Consider the following 18860-nt stretch of genomic DNA (forward strand, 5'->3'; position numbering starts at 1 on the left):
AAGTAATCCATCTTCATATAAAATTTATTTCCAACTACTCTCTCTGCGTTCTCACCAACGCAAATTCTTAATGATTTCGCAATTCCAAACCATTCCAGTTCAGAGGTTTACAAAGGAACTCGTTGTTCTCATTAACAAGCAGAGAACAGAATTATAATCTGGGTGTTTGGAGGTTCATTTGGCTGTAACAAAATCTATATAGTATACATTATTTAAGTGACTATATGGTCTACTATGAAAAGATATAGCCCCTTTATTAATTAGAAGATATTTCAATCACTCGCCAAACAACACCTTGCAACAAATTGCAGCTTCTCCTTCAGGTGAATTTAGATGAAAAGGGTTACTTTACCTGTGAACGTGATGAGCAGCACTTATGTTTGGCCCAAATGACAAGTTTTCTACAATACCAAATGATATCTTGCAGTATTTCTCATGAACTAGCTTTCCTATACATGAATGCTACTCTGTTTAAACAGATAACATTATATGTTGCAGGTTTTATGTTTAATACCTTTCCCCAAACCCCTGATATAAATAAATGGATTAAAAGTGCAGAAGGATATCAACAACAATATCACCGAGCACAGTACAACTTAATTCTCACCTACAGACCTGGATCCATGGACATACAGTAAATGCTTATGTTTAGTCATGGCAGTTCAATGGCTCACTCAAAATGCGGCGGATGAAATTCTTAGAGCAAACACCACTCCACAAGGTCCTGTATGAAACATGTCTCTAATGCAGTATGAAACATGTCTCTAGTCCATACCTCAGTTAGGTTCTTTGGATTCAATGTCTTTTTAAGAAAAAGCAGTTCCTCCATGATAATTTAATCATGAGGTTAATTGGTTCAAACTTTAAAATTGGTCCTATTTCAAACTTTTTTTCTTTTTTATGCTCTTCTTGTGTAGAATTTTTAAGTGTCTTCCTAGACAAATTAAAGAAATTGCAAAGAAAGAAAATACTTTATAATTTAAAACAAAAATTCTTTATTTGGTACATATGATTTGTCTGATAAATAAATACATTTAAATAACATTTATAAACCCTGCATGGCATAAATATTCCTCATTTTTCTGTCTTTTTCAGCTTCCTGTTTTGGGATTGTAATGTATTGCAGTGTAAGCAATATGCGCGCAGGTAAACGTGTCATTATTTGACTGGATGTCACAAATTTCTCTTTGAAATGTGCCATGGCTTGAAAGCTCTCCTTATAACACATTCCTCCCTGTGCAAAGCTCCATGAGCCCAATCTGCACTTTATTGTGAGCAGCAAAATCAGTAATTACTGTCTCAGTTATGCTGAAATGATTGACATTAAGTGGGATGGTAACTCATTATAATCAGTTTACCCACTATTAAACTTTTTACCCTAGGGGTTCCAACGTACACATGGTCAGGAGTGTGCGTAACTATATGCACAACCTCATGCATTTCTACGCATTGAAATGTGTCTGCACAGATTCCTCACAATTCCTCACTGTACAGTTGATAAATAAGACCCTTGAACTCAGCAAAGGTGATCTTCTCCACAGTCTTACTGTATCCAAGCATGGGGCATTAAAATTTCATATTCCTTAGGGCCAAAATGGATTTTCACACACAAAATAAAATGTAAAGCAGGGCTTCCAAGAAAAAGTGCCTTAACGTCACTTGTGGAAGATTTATGGCCATCATGTAGCTCTAAGCCCCAGTGGCAAGGCATTCTAGTCACTATCGGAAAGATAGTACAGTTCACATATGCACTGCTTCATGTATTTATTATGTAAGAAAAAATACCTTCATCAGGATACATAGCAACTGGCAGATCAGATCAGACTAAGCAAGAGCAAGAGTCACAAACAGGATCAGCAGATGAAGAAAAGAATATTCCACACACCGCCTATTACTCTTTCTACACAGAATATTTGTCTTCATGTCAATGATAGAATCCAGACTGCACAGGGCTCAACTGTGTCTACTATAATCTGGACCTAATTAAAGGCTTGTTTCAGTAAAGCAGTCACTGAGTTCTCTTTATTCATGCTGCAGTGCATCTGCAGTGATATTGCACCTGATAGCGGTAGTGGAAGCTTTCACCACATCTTCCTTTATCAGCCTGAGTTAATCCGTTGTGCAAAACGTAAGTGTAGGAGGGCCTGATTGCTGAACGAGTCGATTTCAGCTCTGCATACATTATCAAACTATGAGAACCGTGTTGCTTTTTCATCACCGCAGGCATATTGTCAGTAGATCTGCAGAAAAAATTAATGGGCAAAGATTTAAGTTTTTCCTTTTAGACTTTTTCCTCTTACTCTGTCTTTTTTTTTCACCTCCCTTTTATCTGCTTTTTCTCTGATGTTGACTAAAGAATATGAGAGAATTTTGACGGTACAGTACTACATGAAATTGTGTGGGATACAAACAGTTCAAGCTGTGATGATGAATGTAATGAATATATTTTTAAAATGTTTAGGGTCTTCAAAGGTAGATCTATTTACCTACCGAGAAGTATATGTGTGTGTGTGTGTGTGTGTGTGTGTGTGTGTGTGTGTGTGTGTGTGTGTGTGTGTGTGTGTGTGTGTGTGTGTGTGTGTGTGTGTGTATCTCTTGCTGTTGCTTTAGTAGGAGAGATCGATAAATTTTTCATGTATAATTAGGAACGAATCAACTGCAAAACCACAACACACACGCCCAATTTTAATCATAATCATAACAGTGTTTAATATGGAGTACATTTAAAATATAAACACAGTTATTATAGTGTAAGATGAACTTTAGTACCTGTGATTACTCTGAAAACAACTGACAACAATAATTTATACAACCACAATTGTATAGCAAAAAAAACGTCCGCATAAAATCATTATTTGTACGTATAAAGTATATGGTACTGTATTTATATAGTTTGAGCTCTTGCCAGATTTAAGATCAAAATAACCCCCATTTCAAGAGGGTTGCACTTTCCTTAACAACAAGAGATATATAAAGTAATCCATCTTCATCTAAAATTTATTTGCAACTACTCTCACCAACAGCGTCTGATGAATTCTTCATGTTATAGCAATTCTAAACCATTCCATCTCAACGGTTTACACGACAAGCCATGGTTCTCGATAATGGTGTACAAGTTGTATTTTTTTGCATTTTAATTGGATTTAAAAACATAATGGCCTTAATGAATTAAAGCAATTTTCAATGCACTGAATGGCATATAAACAAATCTGCATCTGTCATACTTCAAAACAAATGACTGAGCTTCAGCTACATAGGCACGACTTCTACTAAATAGCAGTGTTGTAATGTAATGAAGTAAAAATACTTCGTTACTGTACTTAAGTAGAAATTTCATGTATCTGTACTTTACTTTCACTTTTACTCCACTACATTTCCTAGATAAAATGTATACTTTTACTCCGTTATATTCCCACTAAGCATCTTCGTTACTCGTTACTACAAAATAAAATCAGAAGAAATGTGTGTGACTGCAATAAGGGAGGTTTGGCGAATCACTGCTCCTAGATTGTCACTGCACGTACGCACTCTCTAAGGAGGCATTTATCTATAACGGCGGCAACCAAAAGCAGTGAAATGTCACTATTCTTATTACCAGAGTTGATAGCACAAACAAAATATTAATGCAATATTAATACTAAACAAAAATAACATTATAACATTTATTGATTTTGTCTTTGTCTTGTAAATATTAGTTTATTAATGACTGCATTCATTGGACACACTGTTTGTAGAGAATGCACACATACATGAACTGATCTGATTCAAGACTGGCATCATTACATCATGCATAAAATTTGGGTGTCCACTTTTGCCATTTAATAATACCTTTTTAACAACTTTTGGCTTACTATGTAGTCATATAATATATAATATAAAACTCTTCTTGCTCTAAATTCTCACTGAGGGCTAAAAGCCCTAAAGATGAAACCCTAGAACCGCCCCTGGTCTTATGCCCACCGAAAATCACTGAAACGTACACATGTCAATCATTTCCATCAGATTATATGCACTTTTGCACTATTGAGAGCATTCACAGCATGATTTGGGAACAGTACTAAGTAGGATAGGTGACCTCTCCAGCACTATGTTCACTAAACTGCAGTATATCTCCAGTAAACACTACTGGACCAATGCAAGGAAGATAGTGAAAGACCTCACCCATTCACTTCCGCTCACCGAAGGCAAACACAGATAGAATAAGGACGGGCTTCTTCCCACAGACCATTCAAGCCTTTAACCAGGACGACACATAGAACTTGGACTTATCTGGACATGTCTACTCAACGCACTCTGAGGATTTACACATCATACACTGCACTAAAATTGCACACAACTGCACAAATCTGCACTTTACTCATAATAGTCTAACAGTTCTGACACCAATCTGTACTTATATAACATATTTTAGATTTATTTTATAATAACCTGTCTATTTCAAAACTATTTTATTGTAATTCTATTTGTACTCTATTTTTATTTCCATTCCATTTTTATGATATAAACAGTTGAAAAAAAGCATTTCACTACAAGTTGTCCTGTGTATGGTTATGTATGTGTCAAAATTTGAATTTGAATTTATATACAGCTAATTTGAATGAAACATGCCATAATGTCAGCACTGTGGTAGTAAGGTAATAATTGGATTGCTTCAGCAGATACAGTAGTTAACCAGAGGATCAGAGGATCAGAGGATCAGAGGAAAGTAAATCAACAAAGGGAAATAGATGCATCCCAGCTAGCATCTAGGTTAGACTGAGCAGACTAAAATGCTTACTAAACGTGAATGAATGAATGAATGAATGAATGAATGAATGAATGAATGAATGAATGAATGAATGAATGAACGAATAGACGGATGGGTGGATGGCTGGATGGATGGTTGGAAGAATGGAAAGAAGGATTGGATGGATGAATGGAAGAATGAATGAATGAATGAATGAATGCATAAATGAATGAATGAAACAATGAACCATTAGTTATTAATACAATTAATACAATTTCAAAGCATGAGCCAATGCATTTTTCAACAGTGCTCTTGCAATCTTTATTTTTTACTTACAAAATTATTTTTTTCAGCTTTTTATTAATTCCTTATACCTGAAGAGATCAGAATCATTATTTATGAACATTCCACCAAAATAGTTCCCTGCATGCTCAGCTTGGATAATTAATGCTGTTTCATTTTTATTGTTATTACTTACACTACTCTGCTTTCTATACTTGTTCTAAAAGCAATACTGAATTTGATCATTACACTGCCAATAAAACTGCCACTAAAACCTTGTTCAGGTTATTAAAGTGATATGCAGAAATCTACACAAATCTGTACAAACCTGATTAAACTATTGAATACGGAAACTTGTAGAATTTGAATACACTCATTTTATGATCAGGTTTGATAAATTGTTTGATAAATTTTCATCATGTTTGATGAAAGTGTACTGTACATATTCGCCAATTCTTCTCTTTACAAATATTTTGTCTCTGATAAACAAATAAAAAAAAACATCTAGCTTTGGAGCCTTAATGCTCTCATCCCTGTGGTCATTTTTGGGATACACAATCTTTAATTGATATGATGTCAGTGTTGCTTTTCTCATTCAAGTGATTTTCTCTAAGATGACCAGGAGACAACAAAACCTGTCAATGTAATCTAGAGCACATTTAACAATCTGCAGTTAACTCATCAACTTTTTTTTTTTTTTTATAGTGCCATTATGCTTTGTTGATCAGAAATGACACGTCATTGTGGAACATGAATCAGTCTGAATGTATTCAAATGCAATTCAACTGCAAATGATGCTATTAGCTCGAGTTTCATTTATTAAGAAATTAATATATATATATATATAAACCTTCATGCTTTCTTTTTAATTAGCATCTAATGCTATATATATATATATATATATATATATATATATATATATATATATATATATATATATATATATATATATATATATATATAAGGTTTAATAAATTTTGGGAATATCATGATTGCGATTTTCAGTTCATTATTTGTACTAGAATCATTAGTTTTGCAACAATGGAGCGCATAGGAATGACACCTCAATAGAACCAGCAGCAGTTTGCACTTTCCTACACAATATTCCATTTTTTAAAGGTGACCTATTTTAGTGATGCTAGCTGGAATCAAGAATAAGAAAATGAGAAGCTTGTGTTTTTTTTTTGGATGACAAGCTGTTCTTCATCCTGAGTAGTCATGCATGAATACTGACAGCCTCTTCTTCTTCTTTTAAGGTGGTTGTGCATTAAGGCAGCATAATGTATGATGTACATATATGATCTGTTTTAAATTGTCTTCCCAGCAGCCTACAAAGCCCGAGAACTAAAATGCATGGCTCATTACTATCAATAGCGGTGTAGATTAGATTAGAAAACATAATCCATCAGCTTCGGAGTTAAACAACAACAACAAAACTACGTGATCACATTAGGAAAGATATCCTTAATTAAAATTGGGAAAATAAAACTAATAACGAACAATTCTTAACGACAAATTGTGAGGTAGCCCAGTAATGTCAGTATTATTATTAAATTAACTGATTTTGTATTCAAAGATTATTAAAGCCGATACTGTATGATACTGTATTTTATCGTAAATACTGTACATACTGTAACTGTATAACCGTGTTAATCTGAGATGAATATAGATAAACACACCGTGCTTCCATTGAACGAATGCTATTCTTGCAGTTGCTGATATTATGTTCTACCGATTCAAGTCGACAAGGGAATAGAGCTGATATACAACTGATATAAAAACCACTACAATAAAACTGCTCTAGAGCCTTATTCTAACAAGAACTGTTCAGGCACTTTAATACTTAATACTTGAAAACGCCAACGGTGCAAATCTGTCCAATGCACCCAGAATTTGTTCAATATCGTCTGCAAAAGATGATAGCTCCTCCATATATATATGCATAGAAGTATGTGTAAAGGCAACAAAAATCAACCAATCAGCAAGCTCGAGTGATTGTCAAAGCAGCTCTGGAAATGTTTAATGATTTATATAACTGAATCTTTTTTAGAAATGGTGAATCTGAAAGTAACCAGGCATACACTTTCCAAAGTCAGTTATTGAAATTGTTGTCAGAGCATGTCACACTTTGAGAACTCTTTCTACCATATAACAAAGACTGACACTGAAAGGCTCATTTCAAGGTTTTTTTTTTTCTAAAGCTTTTTTCTCCAGCAAAATCTGTGACAACTCTTACCTTGGCCGTCTAAAGCATAGATAATGGAGAAACATTTCAAATGTGTGTATGATCAGTGAGTCAGTGAGTCTTTGTGTCATACACTGTGCAAGAACATACAACCTGTAGTCTCTGCTGAAGCAGAAGTCAAAGCCCTTTAGTCCTTTTTGATATAAAACTAGCTTTTTTGAACATACAGTACTTAAAACCATTTGTTACCATTGGACCCAGGTTAAGCAAATGATTCTGCATGGAAACTAAAGTAACTCTACATTAAAAATGATGTTTGATTTTGCTGATGCAATGTGATACTTTATGTAAAGGACCCATGCTCTACTTATTACTCTTGTTTGAAAAGAGGTTAAAAAGTTTCTATATTCCTGTAGGCCAAAGCGAGAGTCGAGTGGGGGCCAGTTAAGCCTATTAATAGCCACCGGTATTGTAAACGGACAGGTGCAATCTTGTCTAGCTCAGTGGATGCTAAAGACAAATGGCCCTTGAGGTATGTGCTACAGTAGCACAGAGAGTGCCGTAGCGTTGCAGTATATGATTGCCATTTTACTTTCTTCCTTTATGCTTGAAGTGTAATGCAGTGACACTTACCAGGCTCATTGGTTTAATGGACCTCTGTCTGGCCCATTAAGACATTGTTCAAAGTGGATGGACCCTTAAAACTCCTTGTAACACAATGAAACAAACCTCATATACATGACAATTTTGTGCTTTCCTGCACTAAGGCATTTATGACTCTGCAAGGAGATAGGTGAGAGGAGTGAGCTCAGTCATTGTACATCTTCCCTTTGTTTCCACATTATAATTTTTTCTTTTTTTTTTCTTTCTTTTTTCTCTTCAATTTTATGTTCTCATCTCTTTTTTTTATCTTCACCCTTCTTAGATTTGGATTTCTCTATTTAATTGTGCTCGATCTGTGGAAAGGCTAACATTGTTCTGTATGCTTATGCTAACAAGACCATCAGAACTGCAACCCGGCAATATCTGGCTTGTGAGAAGAAAATGCGAAAAAGAGGAAATTAAATTGTACATCAGTGTATCTAAAGCAGAGAAGAAAGGTGGAAGAAATGGAGCATTATAACCTCACAAATTGCAGCAATTACCAAATGAAACCAAATTAGTATAAGAAAATATTTTGACATCACCTACCATTATTATTATTATTATTATTATTATTATTAGTAGTAGTAGTAGTAGTAGTAGTAGTAGTAGTAGTAGTATTAGTAGTAGTAGTAGTGGTATTGTTGAGTTGTATAATGCATTATTGAGGTTGTTTTGTAACAGTGGCCTTTTTTACCAGGAAAATTGCTCCAAGCCAAACTGCAATAAATAGTTTCAGGAATGGTTTGACAATCCAATGTTGACTTGGCCTCCAAATTCCCCAGATCACAATCCGATCTAGCTTCTTTGGGATGTATTGGACAAACAAGTCCAATACACGAAGGCCAAACCTCACAACTTACAGGACTTAAAGGATCTGCTGATAACATTTTAGTGCCAGACATTGCAGAAAACCTACAGGTCTTGTGGAGGTCTTCAGAACACCTTGCTGCTGTTTTGGTGGCACAAATAGGATCTACTGTGTACAATATTGGCAGAAGGTTGTAATGTTATGGCTGCTGTAAATAAATGCTACCTATGTAAATCTATTCATATACTTAATGATTTTAAAGTGCAAGGGTTTGATTAACCATCAAGAAAGATCAAGATAGTCAACATTTATTTCACCAGAAAGACACTTACATAATTTATGTCCACTGTTAATCTTTATTAAGCCTTTGTACACTATCAGCTTGTAGATTAACTCTTTTGCAGTTAAATGTAAGACATACAGTAAGTCCAAGTAATAGCATTAGGCCCGGATAAAGCAGTACAATATTACTCTGGATTTAAAGAGAACTTTAGAGCTACAGAGTGTTCCTAATGTTCTCTGGAACACATCTCTCACCAGCTGAGCTGCGAGTGATCCTTAGGATTTACAGCCGGCCAGCCTCAGCTGAGCGAAGTGCTCCGGATGGAAAACACTGCTTCAGCATAGTACTGTGAACCTAATTAGAATTCATGAGAGTTGCTTTTTGAGAATCTTTTGGTTTTCAGAAAGAATTATACTCTATTTTGAGTAACCCTTTTCAGGAATTCAGGAACCTTCCAGGTCCATTTCCAACAAAGAATTCAGGCCATAGCTCCAGGACATATTTTACGATTTTTTTGGATCCGAAGTGGAGCAGAATCTCAAATCATATAACAATGTACTATTCTAGAGGATGTTGCTTGTACATACTGTAAAATGTCTTCTCAATAAAAACTTTTATGAATTGTTGATTGGACATAATGGAAATAAATTTTAAAGAATTTTGAACACACACTTATTTATGATTATGAAATATGTTTGGGGTTCTTTTTGGGTGATATGTATCTGCATATACATCCATTCATTTCCTGAGCCATTTATCATCTGCATGGTCACAGGGAGCCTGGTGCCTATCCCAGGGGACTCGGGACTCAAACTTTCAACTCCAGATGTAACAGGCAAACACACTTACCTCTAACCACTAAGCCACATACACAGAGCCAACACAAGGTTAATTCATTTAAGAGAACTAGGAACTGCAGGTACCGCAGTTTATAACCTTTTCTTTTTGTATAATTCCTCTCTTTTATACAAATCCAGTAAATTATTACACAAGCTCTTAAAAATGTATACAGAACATCATACTACTGTATCTTCTTTTCTATTCTATTCTATTCTATTCTATTCTATTCTATTAATTGTGTAAAGCATCTTTAAAGACATTTTAAATGTCATACAACTACTTCCAGAAAAATCTCAATAATGAAGATATTTGTAAATTAAACTTTAATTGACTTTAACTTTAACTTTAATTGTACTCTTTAACTGAAATGTTAAAATGTTTAATATTTTGAGATGTTCAGAAGTAAATTATATTCCATTTTTTTTACAGCTACAACAAACTTTTAGTCATTTCCTATTTATTTCTTTTTGCTATTTAGTTTTTAGTTATGGTCCTACATCTTCCTAAGACATTTTTCCCCAGTCAGTATGTGCTATTAGTGAAATTCAAGGCAGTAGGTATGAATATATACTAGTAATATATTTCAAAACATTTACAATAAAGAAATCACTGTCTGTCTCTTTCTGACACAGCAGGAGTTGCAGCTTGCATGTTGTTTTTTGGATGTACAATAGACATATAGGTAAAATTTGATACTGAGCTATGCATGACACATAAATCTACATTTCCGTAAAACTGACAGAGTGGTACTGTTTACATCCCAACCACCTCTATGTGTTTAAACAAGACAGCATCCTTTTTTTTTTTTTTTTTTTTTATAAATTGCTTTTTTTTTTTAGAGCTTTCAAAGCGGTTCATCTAATTTAGCACATGGGAGGGGATGCTACAGAAACTATTTGACTGGGAGTCAATCTCTACATGGAGAGAAAAGACAAGGTGCAGGCAACTAGATAAAAATACTTCAAAGGTAAAACAGGATGATGAAGAAGGTCTGAAATATTTCACCTAATAGGATTACTCTGCTCCAAAAATGATTGTTTGCAGACGTCCCTCCTACACAGTAGTTAGCCGTTCTGCAAATTCAGAAAGAATGAAGGTTCAATTGAGGTGGTTCTGTGGCTGAGCTCCAAGACTGAGCTTCATCTTTCTTTAACATTATGCAAATGCATTCTTAATCCATGACAGCTTATACCAGCCAATGAGGTCAGTGCCTTTGCATCTAAGGGTATGATTTCCACTCTACCAGTACCTTTTCCATGTGATTCTCCACAGAATATTCCATTACTGCCTCCCCTGAACGGGACGTAATTTCTTTTTGGCAGTTAAGTGCTCATTAAGTCTCATCAACGTGAGGGGGGGGGGGGGTGTTCAGGGTGGTGGATTCAAGACTCTTCCAGTTCTGTGGGGAATTTGAATGACACACACTATTCTCTCTGTTACCTGCGGTGATATTGCAGGTATGCCTAATTGATTCTGAGTTAGACATTTTACAAAAACCACATGAGCAACACAGGAGAGGGATTTCCTGCTATGAGATTCTGGGCTATCCTGTAAAAGACACATATGAATAGTAAATAGAACCAGAGAACCATGAAGAGCACAATGGGGGAAAAATCAGTTTAGCATTTACTTCTAAGTAATAGTTAAAAAAAATGGGTACAAATGGTTTAAGCTAACAGGCATAACAATCATAGGAATTAGAGCAGATAAGCTATTTGAAAGTAATTTGGAGAATTACTTGCTGTGAATGAGAACACAGAGGCTACTGTCATACAAATGTGAAATACCAGCATCATGCCATGATCAAGAGACAAAACACTCTCTTTACTGAAGTCTTGTTTTTTCATCTGTTCCAATGACTAATATGTCCCTGACCTGTCAGGCTGAATAGAAGAATACATGTTATTCAAAATGTCTCCAAATGGCCAAATGTTACCTGTCTGTTATTTGGATGATAGTTAACCTCATAATTTTATACATGCATTTAAGCCTCAATTACAGTCTGTCTGGATGGCATTTCCTTATTTCAAAGTTGTATAAGGCTAAATACAAATACAGTTTCAGACAATTTCTCAGTTTTTCCATTATACAAGCAGGAAGCTGATTTGATTTTAAATTAAGAATATTATTCCAAAACGCACATTTCTGTTTACAGCCAGTTTAAGCGTAATGCAGACATGGAGTCAGATTAGCCACTGGTGTGCAACCTTACAACTGGCTGTGCTCGCAAACTAACTTTAGTGACTAAGTAATCTTTTGGTCAATATTTATGCTGCATTTGCTCATTTTGCCATTTTGAACAGGACGAAATAATTAGCAAAGCTTCAGAAAGCACTTTAACAATGACAGTTAGTTCAGGCAGGTTCCAATTAATGAACTGAGCTTTATAGGCAACTAGTACTAGTACTGTATTTGTATTAGTAATAATATTAGTACTAGTTATTTGGCTCCTAATTGCAGAATTGCAACTTAAACCTTTTTTCTTGGACTGTACATGCAGAATTTAAAAGGCTGAACCATTTTTAAAAAAGTGAATGAAGTTGCTAAAGGTTAAGCAACTGAAAAAAAGGATAAACTTATAAACTATTGGTCCTGTGTAAGGTCACAGTCTTATCACCAGCCATTCAATAGACTTTCCACATTGCAGCCAAAAGATGGGTGTCCTGGCACATAACACTCAAACAAAAGAAAAATGGCGCAGTTTCTTCATGCATATAACAAGATAAATCACACACATGTCACATCTCAGAATGACGCATTGCACTTTTTAATGCAGACCCATTTTTGGATGTGCATGCCTGAAGTGGCCAAATCTGCATACGTCCAAATCTGTGTGGGACTTGTTGACTTGTTCACTAGCCTGTAAAATCACCACAGTCTAGAAAACCTATTTCAAACATCAAGTAAAATATACCAAAATAGACACCCATGAATGTGACATGAATCACACACTCAGTCAGGGGAACTGCTTCCCAGATGAAAGAAGTCGCATGTGTTAATATACTTCCTTCCTTTAATAACAACAACAATCTTGTCAGAGAACCTGCTGTTCCAAATAAAATTGGCTAACATATCCCATTGTTCCATCATACTCTTTAAACAAGTAAAAAAAAAGTACAGAAATATATGTCAATTATAGTTGTCATCCTCTTGTATTCTGTGCAGACTTGAAGCATGGGAAGTGGTAGCATAGTGGTTAAGATGAAAGGTGGTTACTGACTGAAAGGTTGAGTTCAAATCCTACCACTGCCAAGCTGCTACTGCAGGGCCCTTGAGCAACTACATCAACTGCTCAGCTGTTTAAAAGAGATAAATGTAATTCGCTCTGGATATGGGTATCTGCCAAATGCTGTAAATGGAAATGAAGCACAAAGGCAACCTCATACTAACTCGATTAATGAAGCTAAGCTACAATCGTCCATGTGAAACCGTTGCACAGTAGATTTTTTTTTTAAAGGGAGTGTAATAAAATATATAGAGTTGGGAAGCATACCTCCTGAGTATTGAGATCAATAAAGCAATCTAAAATTCACTTGATTTCTTGTGTTTGATTTCTGCTTAAATGTCATATATTACAGTATAAAGGGTATGTGAAGCGTTAAGTGTGTTGTGTCCTTATGTTCGGTAATTGCTTCAGCTACCAGTTTCACAGCTTATCTGAACAAGAGCCATAACACCACTTCTGCCATATTTGCCCACACCCCATGGCCATGACAATGTAGCCTAGGCCTTTCAATTTTAATATATCAGTTAAGTTATATGAGTTCTGTTATATTACAGTATAAAAGATATTTGAAGCTCGACCAAATGAAGGACACTTGCAAGTGGGTCATTTCCTTCTGCAAACACCTTTTTGTTTGTTTGCATAGAATACTGTATATTTATGGCAAACCTGAAAGCCAATTCATATCGGTCAAATTTGTATAGAATCCAGAGCTTTAGACACATTTCACACTCATTCATCACAGGGGCAATTTTAGTTTAGTCAGTCCTCCTGCATGTGGGAAAGAGGTGGGAGGAAACCGGAGAGACCAGAGGAAACTAATGCAGACATTGAGAGAAGATTAGAAATTTCACACAGGCAGTAACCCAAGCTTAGGATTTAACTGCTGACCCTGGAGCTGTGAGGCAACAATGGTACCTGCTTTGCTGCATTGGAGATTTGCTGTGCAGAATGTCGCATTAAAAAAGTCATTGCTTGACATTGACAGTGCTCCTAAAAAGTCTGCAACAATCAGTGCTTATTTAAAAAAATAATAAAAGTATGGTACAGTATCTTTTTATAGTTAGTTTCATCATCAGAAGCAGTAAGATAAATTGTACTCTTGAAGTGAAAGCCCAGTCTCTAACTAAGAACAAAGCTATTTTTGAGTAAAGCATGAAACCTCTTGCATGGAGCATGTCACAATATCCTTTGATGTACCTTTGATGAACGCTGCAGATTTCACCAAAACAGATTTCAACACCTACACTAGATATACACACACACACACACACACACACACACACACACACACACACACACGAACACACTTAATGAGCCTGGAGGTACAGTGAAAACTGTTAATCGCTCACATGGATGTCTCAGCTTATGAATTTTAATTCCATAATTACAGCTTAATTAATGCACAAGCCTTGTGTCTACAAGAGTGCAAGTATGGTAAACTGCAATAATAAATCAATCACACAGCACAATGTGAGCATAATTTCATTACGATGACCTCTCTTGGCAAACAGTTGTGTATTCACAGGGGATTGGTTGGCAAGTCCATTTTCAAATCTGTCCCCATAATTATGTTAACATGCATCATTAAGGTTCTGTCTTATTTCCTTAATAGATTACAGTACTGTGCAAATGTGACAGACCCTGGATACAGTGATATCCCTGATATTACTCATAATGCTTTCAATAAAGTATTTCGAACTTAAGAAAGGAGTAAAAAGGAGTTTTAAATAGAGCAAGATATCAAACTACATAGTTCACCCATTAAACTCCAAAGATCATTTGGCTTTACATTCCTCCTTCAGATTTAGTTACAGAGCACGTGGATACTAAACACAGCAAAACTATCAAATAATCTGAGAATTAATATTAAAAAAATGTTATTTTACCATCCTTACAACTGTAGAAATGTCATCTTAACTTTTCTCTTGTTGGTAAAACTTCGAAATTATACAGGCACTATTGCAGTTGAGCTAAGTTTGCATTTAATTTATGAGGCAGTAGGTTTTCATCTAACTTTAAATTGGTTCCTGGGAATGCACACTGAAAGAAGCTGCAGCTTTTCAGACATGCTCTTAAAGAAGGGTCTATGCATCACTCTAAAGTGTATGACCTGACTTAAAGGTTTCCTCCTGAAACAGCAAATCACCTCTTGGCATTTATTCAGTTTCTTCAATTCCTCGTGTCAACCCTGTCCTCTGTCCAGCAACCACAGCCAATGTTGCCCATCATTAGATTTAAACCCAAACTACACCTTTCATTTGCTTCGAGGGCATAGGCGATAAAAGAAATTCACCCACTTGAAGCAAATGAAGCCTAATTATCCTTGTCTAATGAAACTCCATTAGCTCAATGTGACATGATGTTACAGGCAGTCTGTAGCTGCTAATTTGACACCATGACATGTAGCAAAGACATCCTGAACTATTCATTAACTACTTTACTTACCAGTTTCACGGCTTATCTGGACAAAGGCCTCTACACCGCTCTCGCCATAGTTGCCCTCTGAGGCCAGCGTGGAGACGTAGTTCCAGCCCATTGCCAAGACAATATCCAGCATAGCCTGGGCCTGATAAGAGTCAGGTGGCACTACACGAGAGAAGAAGTCATAGCGGCTGTTATCGCTCAGCTCTGGGGCAGTTGATGCATAGCTGATCTGAGGAATCTGTGAAGAAATAAGACAGACTTGTTAAAACTCTTTGTAATGTTCTAGGAAATGTAGCATTAGTGTTCCAGTGCCAAGAACATAATGAGGTTTTACTAGGCCAAATTGAGAGATCTCTATCACGTACCAACTTCAACTGAGCTACTGCTGCATTAAGAAACTGATGCTTGATGTCTTGTAGATAAAAATCAATGCTAATACAAAAATGCTCATTGGGTGGATGTTTGTGCATGTTCCAACTTGAATCCATCAGATAAGTATAACACAGCAACATCATGTAAGTGAGAAGAGAGATGTAGGAGGTGGGGGACTCTAGTGAGTAGTGAGGCAGGGTGGATAATGGCTCTTTGGAGGCAATTGACGGTCTGATTGATTTCTCCTCAGCCAAAAGGCCAGGCTGTCGGCCAGAGCCCCAGAGGCTGAGCTCATCGGCATTCGGTGCGAGAGAGAGAGACGTTGAGAGAGCCTGCCAGCAATACAAATGACACTCGCTGCTCTTCGTGCAGGTATGGCAGTTCTCTCACAGCCTCTGCTATAAATTTCAAGCCTTTGAATATAAATGCCAGAGATCAGCGTGTGAACTCTCAACCATGTGTGTATAGATCTGTGTGTGAATTTGTTGGTAGAATGGAAGGTCCTGGCATGTTCAGTTGAGAATGTTGAGTTATCCTGAAGATGTTGCAAATATGATATGCCAAGAGTAGACTTGACATGCACAGACCTTTTATTCGAATAAAAGTCAATGGGATGAGTCATTTAACAGGTGGCGAAAAATCGTGTACATTTATTGCAGCCTGAATAGTAACGGTTTGGTTCGATAGAAATTACAGATGCTTCTTTCCATGCAATGAAACATTCATTTGGATAGGTAGAAACGAATCTGTACTTACTGACAGTGCCTGTCAAACACCCTGTCAGGCTTCATAAATTATTTCTTATCTAAAAGAGGATGTCTAAACTTGAGTAAGTGGTCAGTGAAATCTCAATTTGCATTACTTTGCTACCTCTCAAGGACATTATAGTATTTCGAGTTAAGAATAGCTGTGGTAAATAAACCCTACAAGCAAAGTAATTTGCCTTTAATTTGCCAACAGCACTAAACATACCGTATATGGCTCACTTATACAATACAGACTAATCACAATATATCATGAAGGGCTAATTACAGCAGCACATAATATGTTGTGAAAAATTGTTAGCATCTGTGCAGATAAGAAAACCACTTAGTTTTGCTACTGCAGGATTGCATTGAATACAGGTGATAAATCATTACAGCAGTAATTTTGTTCTGCTACTGTGGCCATCCAGATGCTTTCGTTCAGAGTGGTAGACAGGGGACACTGGGAATGGTAGAAAAGATCCTTGATGTTCAGAGGACAAATTTTCCCATTTCTATAACTTACAGTATAGTGTGAACTCAAGTCATACGGTACAGATGACCTATTAAACTTTCATATATTTCCAAAACTTTATAGCCATCCCAGCAAGTTTGAGCCGTTTTGAAACACTAAGCTGCTTGAACGTTAAAGCATGTCCTCTCTGTTTAAGCCTTTGTTTACCTACTGTTACCATATCTCTTTGTTTTAACTCAAATGCTCTTTCTTTGAGTTCTTTGTGTTTGTCCCCATAATGGAGCTGTCAAATGTAGAAAAGCAATTCAATACTGATAGATTACGTTAAGACCGTACTAATTAACCTCCCAAGTGAACTTTATTTAAAAGACTCCAAGCAGCAGGCACACAAACTGCTTTGCACAGAGGGATGCTTAGCCTCTTTTATTTTTTCATTATACCCCACTCACCAAGTGCCAGCACCCCTCCAAAAAAATCATGATATGGAAAAAGCACGATATGGTTAAATAAATAAATAAATAAATAAATAGATAGATAGATAGATAGATAGATAGATAGATAGATAGATAGATAGATAGATAGATAGATAGATAGATAAATAAATAAATAAATAAATAAACAAACAAACAAACAAACAAACAAACAGCATCCAAACTTATATTGACCAAACTATCACAAAAAATCTAAATAAAATAATCGGTAATATCATTAATGTTTTATAAATATTTTATAAAGGAGAGAATAATATAAATGCTTTCAGGAAACAGAGGAGCAGAACATAATATGTGCACAAATCTCTGCCACTATGTCGCAAGAATTTGGATATAATATATTATTGTACGTTTTTGAAGCATGTAATTAAATAAATCAACTATAAATGTAGGCATAGGAATACTGTCTTTTATGCAGCATCAGCAATTCTGACCCTGTCCTAAGAGATTTATTCCTGTATTCCTGCTTTGGTCAACCTTAATCTCATCTGTATGATCATTAATCTCTGTGTACAAATAGTCCTGTATAGCATTGCCTGTGGTTCCAGTATTTACTAGTAGGTTCCCAGTGGTCCCAGTTTTGATCGTATTTTGTCTTCTTCCTTGTTGTTCTGTTTTATTTTTATTTATTTATTTGTTTGTTTGTTTGTTTGTTTGTTTGTTTGTTTACAGTTATGTCACCCTAACTATGTTCTGAGCCCATGTTCTGTGCTCTAATAAGCATATGTTACGTTTGTGTCCAACCAGCTTTGTCTTCTACATGTTGCAACTATTTCCTTGGAGATCTTTTTCTTCCACAGCCATATATTCAGTGTCCAACACTCAGCACTGGCTTGGAGAAGGTGTAGAAAAAGCAAGTTAGATGTGTCTTCAGCACATATGGGCTAAAGTGTGGAAAAAGCAAATGAGGCATTTCTTTTCTAACAAAGGCCTCGTTCTCTCAATGAAAAACCCTGAACGTGATGAATCATTTGGCTCATTTCAAACTTTCATAATTAATCATGACGGATATGGAGCCTTTGCCACCGCAATGAATTGCCTATTGCCCCGATTTCTCAACAGTTTTATAAGAAACTCTCATTCAGCCTGATACTGCACTCCTCGAACACACTGAATGTGTGAACTGCCGCTGGTGTGCCATTTTCAACTTCACACCTCCATTTGAAAGCATGTGCACTCCGGAGGCTACTGTCTGAGCTGAAGTGTGGGACCATGCATTTGGTGCTATCTGTGTCTCTCACCTTCAATTCATATGGGAAACTTTGCACCTGCATTAGGCGTCTAAGATAATTTTAGATGTTTTGCCGGTGTCTTGGGGAAAATAAAGTGACGTACATTCTGATGTAAGTGGCATTTGCAG

At 36.0% G+C, this 18860-nt stretch overlaps 1 protein-coding gene across 3 annotated transcripts in view; it reads right to left on the reverse strand.

The window, feature by feature from the left end:
• Positions 1–18860, reverse strand: part of grm8b (glutamate receptor, metabotropic 8b) — a 124560-nt gene that overhangs the window by 73539 nt on the left and 32161 nt on the right. For all 3 annotated transcript variants that reach the window (XM_027173282.2, XM_027173280.2, XM_047819705.1), the window contains exon 3: positions 15441–15657. In XM_027173282.2, coding sequence (XP_027029083.1) covers positions 15441–15657 — 217 coding nt within the window. The remainder of the gene's footprint in view (positions 1–15440; positions 15658–18860) is intronic.

This window comes from Tachysurus fulvidraco, chromosome 10, assembly GCF_022655615.1.
Source record: "Tachysurus fulvidraco isolate hzauxx_2018 chromosome 10, HZAU_PFXX_2.0, whole genome shotgun sequence".
NCBI lineage: Eukaryota > Metazoa > Chordata > Actinopteri > Siluriformes > Bagridae > Tachysurus > Tachysurus fulvidraco.